Source organism: Saccostrea echinata, unplaced genomic scaffold (assembly GCF_033153115.1).
Source record: "Saccostrea echinata isolate AGI-Se365-2 ecotype Australia unplaced genomic scaffold, CSIRO_AGI_Sech_v1 ptg000033l, whole genome shotgun sequence".
Classification (NCBI taxonomy): Eukaryota; Metazoa; Mollusca; class Bivalvia; order Ostreida; family Ostreidae; genus Saccostrea; species Saccostrea echinata.
Genome location: NW_026889782.1, coordinates 35039759 through 35052307, shown reverse-complemented (window position 1 = coordinate 35052307; position 12549 = coordinate 35039759). Strand labels below are relative to the sequence as shown.

Sequence of the window (12549 nt, the reverse complement as noted above, 5' to 3'; positions counted from 1 at the left end):
GTGTGTGTATAATATTTCACAGGCAAATAATTTCAAACTTTGAGGGATTTTTGCAAATTGTAGAGATTTTACATAAAGTATATTTTAATGTTAGACGAAATATCAAGGAAAATTTTGATATAATAGAAATTTAATTTTTCATCTTCATGTTTGTCACACTATAGGCTTATCGCTCGTCATGTTCACCCATCTCCTTTCAATAGTGTAAAAAGTGTCATAAAGTTAGCTCTTTCCTAGCACCAAATGAAAAAAGAGAATGACTTCTTTACAAGTATATTTTTCCTCTTTTTATGCTGTTGGTGACATGTTTCATTTTAAATCTCTTTTTTCTTCCATTAATGTTCCGGGTTGTAACGTCTGTCACATTTAGATTAACCTTCTGTTTTAAAACGCTGAATTCGTCTGGCCTCCTCAATGGCGGCGGATCTTTGCGCTGTGTTGTTCTGCGCGAGGTTGTAAAACATTGTGATGATGCTACCCGGAAACTGACTTCGAATTATCTCTGGCACTTCCTGTCTTTCACGTGACATTTGATTGGAAACAGACCACGTTCCTTGGCTTCTTTCATCAACAAGAGGTATCATTCTTTGAGGTCTATCCCTTTTTGCTGGATATCGACTCAGCTCTGTCTCTACCTTTACGCATGCGCATTCGCTTTGTTTGTTATAAGGACAAATACATCGCATTTTTGTGCCCTTCTCATGGTTTTCCCGCTTCCTGTGGGTGACAAAAGGGAGGGAATTAATTTAAGAAAGAGCGTTTTTTGATTGAAAATCAGTATCTCCCCAAACATCCCATCACTGCAACCAACGCTACGAACACCACCACGCGGAATACGATAGATCTTAAATAGAGTTTTACTACTGATAACGTTAATCTAATTGTATATGTGTTACTTTAAGTAAAATTTCAACATTACCCAGTGTTTCCGAGCACTTAATCCCTGTGTCATCCACTTACAGTGGGCGTCCCGTATGTATTTAATGCATATCATGAGACCTTTATACTTATCAATAAGGTCCATATGTTAATCTCGGTATGATATATAAATAACAAGAGTTTTTTGTGTGTATAAGCTTTATATTTATTACTAAGTTTAAGGTACTGTGTAAAACTTATAGTCTTCGCAGATAGTATTTCAGATGATTTCGTGCTGTTGAATTCTTCAGATCAGATCAGTCATTTAATGTAACAATTTGTATACCTGTTACCTGACTGACGTATTTGTTTGCTTTGTACATGTATATCCTCGTGTTTGTCATTCATGTTATATAAAATTGTTGATAAATGTGTTTAATGGTGTTCAAGAATTTGTATATTTGGAAGAATTTATGATAAGAACAGTAACTTTCATTTTTCTGCTTTAGAAAAGTTTATTTTATAGGGGGAAATAGAAATAAAAAATGAATTTGTACAAATCTGCTTAGGAAAATAAAATATTCATTTTTAGTTTTCAGAAAATTACACAAAGACAAAGATTTATGAAACCTACTAAAATAAGATCACATGAATTAGAAATTGTTTTAGATGAAATAGCGAGCGTTTAATAGAAACCATTTCTTACATGTAAAGTGAATTTGATTCCTTTTTTATTGTGGTTGTGAAAGCTAGATCTCTAAAGTATGAGGTGATCAAAAAGCTATATCTTTTATTGCTAACTTTTAGAATAGAAGTACTTATGCACGAATTATTATGTCAATAATATTTCAAAGTTGACACGTTTTATCTACTAAGTTTTAAAACTACGCAAAGAAAAATAAATGTAAGCATGAATTAATTAATATGATATAAAAGGTTAGATAACGCACAGTAATAAGTCTCAAAAAATCAATAACAATACAAATATATAGAGAGAGCATAAAACACGGACCCCTGGAAATTCCAGAGGTGGGATCAGGTGCCTCGGAGGAGTAAGCATCCCCTGTGATCGGTCGTACCTGCTTTGAGACTGTATGTATTGATCAGGTAGACGGAACATTTCGTAGTCATATTCAGTATAAAAACAAAGGCCTAAAATTAGTATGAAACAAGTCTGTCAAAATAAAACCCAATGATAGGTTATATTTGCTAACAAGATCACTATAACGACCATAGAATTAACGAAATACTGACTTTAAATGAGATTGTTAAAAGCAAGCAATACTCACCATTTAGTTCTTTCTGTCTTCTCTTTGTCACTCTGCAGAGTTCCGAACGTCTCACGGAAAACTTTGGCGGGTAACACAAGAATGTCTGTCTCAGTTGGTCTGGCTTCTTTCAAAACGAGGCTGAGAAAGAGCGGGAAAAGGAAAACGCATGCGTAGCTAGTCATCTTGTTTCCTATACGTTGCGAGCAGACCATCCACTGCGAAGTGTTCGTATTTAAATAGAAAGCAGCAACAAAGAAGGCTTCGCTGAGCTGTCATCTCTTTATTCTTGACGCAGCAAGTAGCAGGTTTTTATAAAGGCTCAGGTGCTTTGTCGTGTTGATGTAAATATGTTTCTTTTTTCACCTAGGTTCTTTGGGTACAATTATACATTGCATTCTTCAAATATTCTGTTTTCATTCATAACGACGCCTTTCTTCCTTCGTATTTTAGGACGATTGATAGTGTGGGTGTTATCAAAGTCAAGTTGACATTAATATTAAAATAAAGCTTTTTTTATGGTTTGAGTGTTTTTGAGGGGAGTGGTGTTTGGGATACTTTATTAAGTAAAACATGATAATGGTGAGGATAATGAACAGCTATAGATCTCATAAAAACTACTTATAATATAATTCTATGATCAGGACATAAATATCGACCCCCGAAAATCCAAACGTGTGATCAGGTGCCTAGGAGAAGTAAGCATCCCCTGTTGACCGATCACACCCGCCGTGAGCCATATGTACTGATCAGGGAGACGGAACATTCCGTAGTCTAATTTAGTACAAAAACGAAAGAGGAGATTCTCCGAAATGTATGTTGGGAAAATATTTTTTCTAGCAATCCTATTGCAAAACTCAGGAATATACCAGTCTGTTAAGACAGTTAAATTACCTTTGTAAAAACATTAAACATATGTTGACCTATTTCCCCTTTCTATCAGTAGCCGCCAACATGTGCCAAAATTTCTTAAATATGCATAGAACATCATGATCTGGAAAAAATAATTTAAAAATCTGTTACCATGAGGAAAAAGACTTCTTGGTGTGTGTGTCTGTAGAAGATTACTACCGTAACGATGTATTATTACAAAGAATGCAAAGGCAAAGGATAAACTAAGGTGTTTAAAAGTTAATAGATGATATTTGATGCATCTATAAAATTCTTTGTAAAACGTTAGAGTAAAACATTAGAGCGTGTATGAAGCACTAGTAAATTTTTATGGAAATGCCATGAATATTGCAAAGCCAAAAATTTGGGGTTTTTCACTTTTTCCAGGCATTACAATTTCTTTAAATATCATTTTAACTACGGGGTTGTTAGAAAAGTTCCCAGAGAAACTAATTTACAGAAAACATATTGTGTACTTTGAAGAAGACTTATGTCTAATAAAATTTTACTCTTTTGTTTATTATTATTAGTATGTAAAAAATCAGGTCCATTTGCGCAACAGTATCATGTATATTCTTACCAAAAATGCGTAACTTTGAGTGGGTAGACTGAATTTAAAACAATGTTTTGAGAGGTTTCCTTTTCAGATCTTGTAAAACAATTCTTTATAAAGATTTTAGTACCCAAAAATACATAGCCAACCAGCAAGGTACGAAAGTTTGTTTCGGTCGAAGTCGAGCAGGTGCTTAAAAATCAAGTTCAGGACCCAACCACTCCCCACTAAAATACAATATATAAAAAAATCAGCACGCCTTCAATTATAACGAATCTGGTCAATACAGGAAGTTCGCATATTGTTTTTCATCTCATAAAAAATTCGGCTTCCGTCTCGCGCCAAAATGCCCGAATCGGGAGGGGAAATTATTTTGCATCAACCATGTTTTGACGTGAACCTCAACTGAAATACTGCTATGACACCTGCAATTCAGATTAAAATATTTGCTAGCCAGTATAACACTATGTTCCCGATCTGTAATAAACATTTAATGTAATAAAACAAGTTTCATAAAAAATCCGTCTCCAGTACGGAAAATATTGGCGACACTGTTTGACTGGTGTGTTCGCGGTGAACACGGATTTCTAAAAATATGGCAAAAGTTTAACTGTATGTAATGATCTTGCGCGTTGAACTTTTGTTGTTTTTTCGTCTCAAATTCAAAATTAATGCATACTTATTCACAAAAGGATTATAAATTGCGTAAAATGAGTTTGCTTTTCATAACCGTTGCAAAGAAGTGATCTTTGTCATAAGGAAAGGGGGGGGGGGGGGGTAAAAGAGCATTGAAATAATATATATTATTTAAATATTAGGGCGTTTTCTCCTTTATTACAATTGTTTTGCCTGAATAAAAACAATTCTAGCCAGATGTCTCTGTTTGTTACCAAGCTACCACTAGAACGCTTTGATAGTAGATACGTGAAGACAATGCCCAGCACCATAAAAAAACATTTTAGTCTTTTTCGGATATTTTCCTGTCTGCACTGTGGCAACGCACTTTGAAAAAATTACACACTTTGAAAACATTTTTCAAAGTGCGTTAAAATTGGGACAAAATCAACGCACTTTGAAATTTTTTTTTCAAAGTGCGTTAAATTTTGGACTAAATCAACGCACTTTGAAATTTTTTTTCAAAGTGCGTTAGGAGTGTACATCAACATTTTTTTACCATGGAGACACTCAACGCACTTTGAAAAAATACGTATAAATCAAAAATTGTGGACATAGATTTTAATAATAGACAGCATTAATTTGTTACATTTCTTCCGAAAAACTGATGAATTGATCTACCCTCATCGAGAATGAGGAGATGGCAGGTAGAAAGGCCCTCAGCCCAACTCTCTATCTTTCGTACACAAATATATGTATTTACGTAACTGGTGTGACATTGATATTATTTCTCTCAATAAATTTGAGTTAACGTAAAATAGATGAAAAAATTGAGATAAGCTTCCCTGAAAAAAAAAAATACGAACCCTATTATATTAAAGAAGAAAGCCGCATAACCTTTATTCAAAAATATATCCACAATGATTCCTCAGAAAAAATGCTTTTACATGGTAATTAAAACACGCTATTTGACATGTCTAGCGTTTTTATGATATCAAATTACACTTTTCGAAGTAATCTGACTGCATAAATTTTTGAGAAAAAGGTATTAGTGAACGAGGTAAAAATTTCAGTCGAGTGAGTAATGTTGCCAAGGTTTATTTTCTTACTATCAAATAAATGAGTCAACCATTGTTTCATATATGTTCACAATAGATAGATAGATGAATATGATAGAAAATAGATGAGAGAGAGAAAGAGAGAGAGAGAGAGAGAATTTTCATGTAATGGAAAAATCATGATTGCTCCCTTTTCCCTAAGAAAAATGCGATGCTTTAAGTCACTTCTCGACACCTACATCTACCGAACTTATTAGAGACTGGGTAAAATTTAAAAAAGAAAAGAAAAAAAGAAACGAAACTGTGCTATTAAAAAATCATTCCTCCATTATTCCTAGGACCCATTTCCCCTTTTATAACAGTTACAAGAACCTTTGGAAACAAGACAACTCCTAAAAATCTTTAAAACGTCTATATCTCAGATGCTGACGTCATCACCGAAAAGTTATCCAACCAGTTTCAAATAATTATTTATCATACCTAAAATTTGCAAGAACATTGACCAAGCCGTGCACAATTTTTTTTTCAAAGTGCGTTAATATGGTCGATATTAACGCACTTTGAAAAGAAATATTTTTTTTTTCAAAGTGCCTTAACGTGGTCCCAAAATTAACGCACTTTGAAAATTTTTTTTCAAAATGCGTAATTTTTCAAAGTGCGTTGTAACACTGCACACATAAGTTCTTTTAATAGCTCGGTGCTCCATGACGTTCAATGACGTTACAATCCTTGGCTTTGTTTTTACGCATTGTTCTTCTATAATTTGCTATAAAACAGTATTATCTCCTCTAATTGAAAGTCATATATGGCGTATTTTTTATACGTTCGAACTAAATAAAATTAAAAAGATCTTTCTATTTGTTTTATTAGTTTATATAAAGATAGGACTTTCCTGTAAATAACACAATTTAAATCAATCACGTTTCAAAGATATTAGAAACTTAAAACAATAGCCGACTTATCTACCGACTCCGCATTTAAATATCAGACACAATTTAAGGTCAATTTGACTATAAAAACGTGAGGTTATTCAAGTTAAAAATCGTTGTAAATTTAAATTTAAATTTGAACGCAAATAACATTTATCATGTTTATCTTCACTCAAGCTCGTATTTTTATTTTTAGCTCAGAAACGCCATATATAGCTTTAATTTAAAAAAAAAAATCTCACTAAATGGCGTTTCATGAATATTTTAGCGACAGGTGAAATATCATATATCTTTATGTGCTGCAAAATTGTAATTTTTAATTAAATGTTTTGTAATGTTAAGGTGCGAAAAAGCAACATGCTTCATAAAGCATGTTTTATCTAAATATTTAAGCAGTATATTTTTTTTTAAAGATCATCGGAAAACACCAAATCTTTGCATATTAATTGAAAAATATGTATAGACCAAGTTTTCCACAAATTTTTGGGAATTCGATGGATACTTACTGTGTTTTCAATTCCTATTAAGTAGAATTTATTCAAAAACGTGCACAAGAGAATAGGAAAACACTTGCTATAGCAATCAATTCAACATATAGATATGTCGATCATGTTTTATCAATTAATAATAGTTATTTTCATTTATATGTGGGTTTGCCTAGAGTTTGCCACACCACATTCTGTTTCATATTTAGATGTTTTAATGACTATAGACGGTAAGCTTAAGTGCCAACTAACAACTAAATTGTATGACAAACGAGATGACTTCAGCTATTCAATCGTCAGCTTTCCTTAATTGTATAGTAATATACCACTATCACCTGCTTGTGATGTTAATGTCTCCAAACTTATTTGCTACTAAAGAGCTTGCTCTAAGTACGGTCAATTTTTAAAGCGAGGCAGGCTACTCACTGATAAGTTGATGTTACAGAGACTTCAACAACCTCCTTTAAAGTCGGCATTTCGCAAACTTCTATCGTCGTTATAATGACCTTGTAAGCAAAAATAACCTATCATTTAATCGATTTTTGGCTGACTTGTTACATAACAATTATAAGGCCTTTGTTTTTATGCTGAACGGAATGTTCTGTCTACATGATCAATACATAGGACTCACGGCGGGTGTGATCGGTCAACAGGGGATGCTTACTCCTCTGAGGCACCTGATCCCACATCTGGAATTCCCAGGGGTCATTGTTTTATGTTCTCTTCATATAATTGTATTGTTTATAGATTTTTTTGAAATAGATCACTGTTTGTTATCTCAACATTTACATACTAAGGAATACTTTTTTTCATGACAGGGAGCACACGGCGTGTGTGACCGGTCGGCAGGGGATGTTTACTCCTCCATGGCACTGATCTCACCTCTGATTTTTTAGAGGACACCGATTGCTTTGCTTCTGATATGCATTGTTTTAGTGGACTTAATTACTGTTCGTTATCTCTATATTTGATTGAAAAACAAGAATACAGTTGTCACTTTATACTGCATTAACAATGATAATAAACCAAAAGGAAGTTAATGATGTTACTTTTCATTCTAGAGTAAGAAGCTAATTATCTGAATGAACGAATACAAATCGGGGACCTGGATACCATCCTCAGTAATTATGTACGATATATAAGTGGGCTTTTGCGATAAGCGCCAACTTTCACAATCGAAGGCTTACTTATACACAAGATCAATATATACGGAAGCTCTTTTGCGATATTAATTTTTAGCAGAACAATTAATTAAAACGAAAAAATCGGATGTGTCAAAGCACAAATTATGTTAACTGCAACCACTCTATCCTTAACCCCCTCCCTTTCAACTTTGACCAACTCCTACCGAGTTTTCCTTTCGGAATGTTTTTCTTCCATATTTAATTCCCTCAGTAAATTAAATTGCAAGGAAAAACATATTTTAAGTTCTGTTATTTTGCCTCCTATCATCTCCTGTGTTGATTGTATACCGGCAAATAAAGATAGCACCCTAATTAATATTTTATTGTCAAATATTTACATCCACTGTCTATAATTTTCTTTATTTCTTATGAAAACCATTGCCCTTTATCAATCCGTACACGCCACAAAGCAAGCAACCTCAATAGACTTCTTGAGCAAGGCTATTCCATCAATTGTGCATACAAAGACATACACATCAATGATATTATATTGAAAGAATTTCATTTTACTTTGAAAGTTTTTATGCAGATATAAATATAAACAATAAAATGTCTTTCTTTGTGTGCTAGTACGGGAATGAACGTCACAGCTATTGCAGAAAAAAATTACAAAACCCGCTTACTCGGGTTATGTATTTTTTCTGCAACAGCTGCGACATTAATTCCCGTTCTAACAACCAAGTAAGCATTTTATTGTTTAAATATTGCAATAACATACAGTTCCCTGGATTAATTTTTCGTTATCGTCAAAAAGGATATCCCCTTTTATGACAATAAAATGCAGACAGTAAAAATGCTTATTTAGAGTATTATCAACATGCTGCGGTTTATCAATGAGGAAAAAATATATTTCTTTTTAACCTCAGGACTTAGCCGGAGTATATCATCGCAAGCAAAGAATCTGTTTTCTATTTTAAATTAAAAAAGTGAAAATGATTTCTTAGAAAGGAACGTCAGCACATAAGAAATGAAATTTTAAAGAAAAACACAAAAGTACCTAATAACATCTTAGGAAAACGTGTTTTTGGATTAATCAAAAAATTAAAACACCTGGGTGTAGTAAATCTCTGTTTCATTATTTATTTATTTTGAATCGTGTCATTCAGTACAGGACAGACCGTACAAAGTGAATTAGGGAAACGTCTAGTAAGTGCAATATCGCTAGCACTCGCTTTGTATCTTATTTAAACAGAAACTAAACCATCAAAGACGTCTCTTAATCAACAATTGAGGTGTTTTATCGAAAACAGCAAATTTTCCGAAACGAGAAAGCAATGATGAAAAAAAGGTATTATTAAATAGTTTCATTTGGATTACCTTTGATTTTGACATAAAAATACCTTATGTATTAGATATTCTTCTGATTTTCTTCAAAACACTGTTCGGGTGAAAAAAGAATATTTTTCTTATCTTAACATGTTGAATTTCGTCCATCCCGCTTATTTGTTAAATTTTCATTTTACGTACAAACTGTAAACATCCGAATTTTTTGTAACCTTTAAGTGATTCTATGGTACTCATGTAGTTTTCGGAGATCAAGTCTTCCAACAATCTGTCGAATTTCCTATGGGTACCAACTGTACCCCGTTAATAACAGACCTATTTCGTGTTCATATGAGGAAGAATTTGTTCAAAAAACGTGTGAACTTGAGTTGAAAGATACCACAGAGCCCGACACATCTGTTTAATATTTGGATATTTTACTAGAAACCTCAGAGTATCTTAACAATATATCTTTATAATAGGTCTGTTGGCTAAATTTTTTCTATCATCAAATTTACTTTTTTGTGTAGCAATACAGCTGCATGTTGAGTTTGTGTCCTCCTGTTCGACGGATATAGACGTGCTCTACAAATGTACGTGCGAACGTTTTCTAGAGTGGAGCAAGCTTACAATGAACAGATTGATGAATCAATCATATCTACAATCTCGTTTAAAGTCAACATTTCGCAAATGATACAATGAATACAGAGACCCTGTCAGCAAATACAGTCTATCATTAAGACGAATGCTCACTGTCGCTTTTTCATACTAATTTTTAGGCCATTATTTGAAAAACACAGTCATAAAAGGACATTTTTCTTTCGAAATAATTAATACTATTTTGATTTTATTGATCATACATCCTTCATATAAAATCTCTGTCTACATTTCACCATTCAATTTTCCTCGTTAGAACTTTAAACTCTCCACTTTCAAATTGGGTATTCCTAGCAACAGGTAAATAAGACAAAAAACTCAACTTGCTATCTGAGTAAAGACCCTTGCGTGAACATCTGTGCTATCAGCTATAAATAGTCGTTTGACAGTCGAAGGAACAAATGCAGAAGATTGATAAATCTAATGAATTTTCATAATATGATTTCAGAATTAGTGGAACTCAAGAATGTTTGTAAGGCCATTCTACATCGGGTTATTAGTAAAATGTATCAAATACCTTCTGATACAGGATGATTTTAGAACGCTAGCTCACCAAGAGCCAAAAATGTCAGTAATCAGCTGCATTGTGTTTTACTCATCTAGGTTAACTGATCGCCCTCAGCCTCCAGGGCCTCTAACCTAACTGTCAATTAGAAAGAGACAGCTACTAAATCACGGGTCTACCTAACTTCTGCTGCAAAATATTACGTCGCCTATCATTCACGTTGCTCCATCTCCGGATTGGGGAACACTGAAGTACTCTACCTTTGTGGAAAAAAAATGAAGTACTCCTTTCAGTAGAAAACAAGAACACTGGATCAGAAAATTAGGAACAATTTTTTTTCATATGGTTGGATCGACCGCCTAAAAAAGTCGGTGCTGGGCAGCAACAATTGTTTTAAGCTTCTTCAAATAGTCCAAACAAAAAAGGGAACCCGATTAAAGTTTAGTGCGAAAGAGAGGAAGACCTATTTGTTTTGGTAAAGGGTAAAATTGAATCAAATGATTAAAAAAAATTATGTTTCTTTTGTTTAGTTCTTGATGGATGTCGATGTCTCGGTCTGTTCTCGTCTTATCATGGGCTTAGAGGATTCCCCACATTTTGATATTGTTCCTCCCTTGTCTACGTTATGTAGTATTTGAAATTTGATTACTAGTTAATGAATTTTCCTCAATTATTTCTCTTTGAAAGGCTAGAGTAATGAGGCGATTTGAAATATCTATAAATAATTTTTTGTCAAAATTATTTATTTCAATTTTATGCTAACATTCTCTATTAAGCAAACCCTTTGTTTCTCAATAAAAAAAAGCAATTTGCATAGAGTACATTCAATTCTGTAGTCAACATTTAAGGAGGTTGGATCCTGCCATCAAAAGTAATGAGAATTTTTTATCAAGTATATATTTTTAGAATTTACACACATAGATTAATTAAAAATCAAAACAAAAAATGGGGGTCAATGCGCTTCTTTTGGTGCCACAGAGCATTTAGTTTGACCTTTTTGCACTGTAAATACGTCTTACACATAAATCAATTTTTATAGTTTTTCCTCCAATATTTTTTATTCAAGTAAACTATGGGAACAAACACAGCCTTATTTCATCTTGAATAGACACATTTAAATTTGTGATAACGAAAAAATTTTCAAATTACTCCACACGTTCAATTATTTGACCTTTTTGCACTCAAAAAATTTCATTTTTCTGGCATTAAAAATTTAACAAGCAAAAAAATAATTTGAAAGTAATGACATTTTTCTGAATTTAAGAAGAATGGTTAAAAGTATCTTATATATTCAGAAAATAAAATAAAAAGTGGGGGTCTGTGATGTTAATTTTTAGATATTGCTAAAATAGTTCTAATTTTAAGCTTAAAATAGGGATATTTTTTTCTTGATTTTCACAATATATTTGCTATATTTATGAAATATGATGATAGAATTCATGACAGTTTATTTGATATATAATTTAGGACCAGTATAAAACAGTTCACTGTACAAAATAACTCTGTGCAGGCTGCATGGAAAAATAGGAATCCAAAATTAACATACTTTAAATACTTTGAAAGAGAAAAAAATGAACATTTTCTTCTAAAAAACCTTCCGCCACAAAATATAGTTCCTCACTTAATGCTTTTGGTATGGAATTTAATCATGGAGTTTTAACTGAATATAGTTTAATTAGCCTTGTAGAATCCAAATTTATTGAAAGAATTAATACTTTATGTAGAATTTTTGAAATATAGGTTAAGATATAAATCTGCTCAAAACCTCAGGAGCGAACCTCGTTAAAGATTTATAAGTCAATTTTCCCAAGCATAAGTATAAAATCTTTCTCCATCAGATTGCGATTCACTTATTATTAAAATACCATATGTTTTACAATTTTAGCAGAAATTTTAGAAATGGAACATTTGGGTCCGATAGGGAATTGTCAAATCATCGAGGAATGAGATCCTATAATGTTTCATTCTAGTAAAGATTTCGCGGGTATATTAAGGAAGCATACAAATCAAGAAAATTAAGTTCGATAATTTATCAAAGTCGACGATAAAACGTTAACTGTGATTAACAATTGGATAAAGACAACAGAGTGTCTGAGGTCAAAAAGTGCACCATCACGACGTCATGGCGTGACTGCTATTAATAGCAAAATACTCCTTAATAAAAAAGTTAATAGAACAACACTACCCCGGGGTTTAATAATTTCTTTAAGTAAATAATATAGTTGAAAAACATCTCTTATGCCTAAAAAATGCTGCTAGAATCCCACTGTCCGGCTGGGAAAA

At 32.8% G+C, this 12549-nt stretch overlaps 1 protein-coding gene across 1 annotated transcript; it reads right to left on the bottom strand.

Moving 5' to 3' along the window:
- Window positions 1–257: 257 nt before the first annotated feature.
- LOC133198884 (uncharacterized) lies at window positions 258–2312 on the bottom strand. The gene is made up of 2 exons (XM_061334821.1): window positions 2148–2312; window positions 258–717 (listed from the first exon to the last, which is right to left on the bottom strand). Exons 1-2 carry the CDS (start codon window positions 2309–2311, stop codon window positions 372–374), a joined length of 510 nt encoding a protein of 169 aa, XP_061190805.1. The 5' UTR covers window position 2312; the 3' UTR covers window positions 258–371.
- Between the last annotated feature and the right edge of the window lie 10237 nt (window positions 2313–12549).

Coding starts and splice junctions, on each gene's coding strand:
- LOC133198884 (XM_061334821.1), bottom strand. CDS start 2,311: ATGACTAGCTACGCATGCGTTTTCCTTTTCCCGCTCTTTCTCAGCCTC. Junction 718..2,147: donor AAGACAGAAAGAACTAAATG/GTGAGTATTGCT, acceptor TGTCACCCACAG/GAAGCGGGAAAACCATGAGA.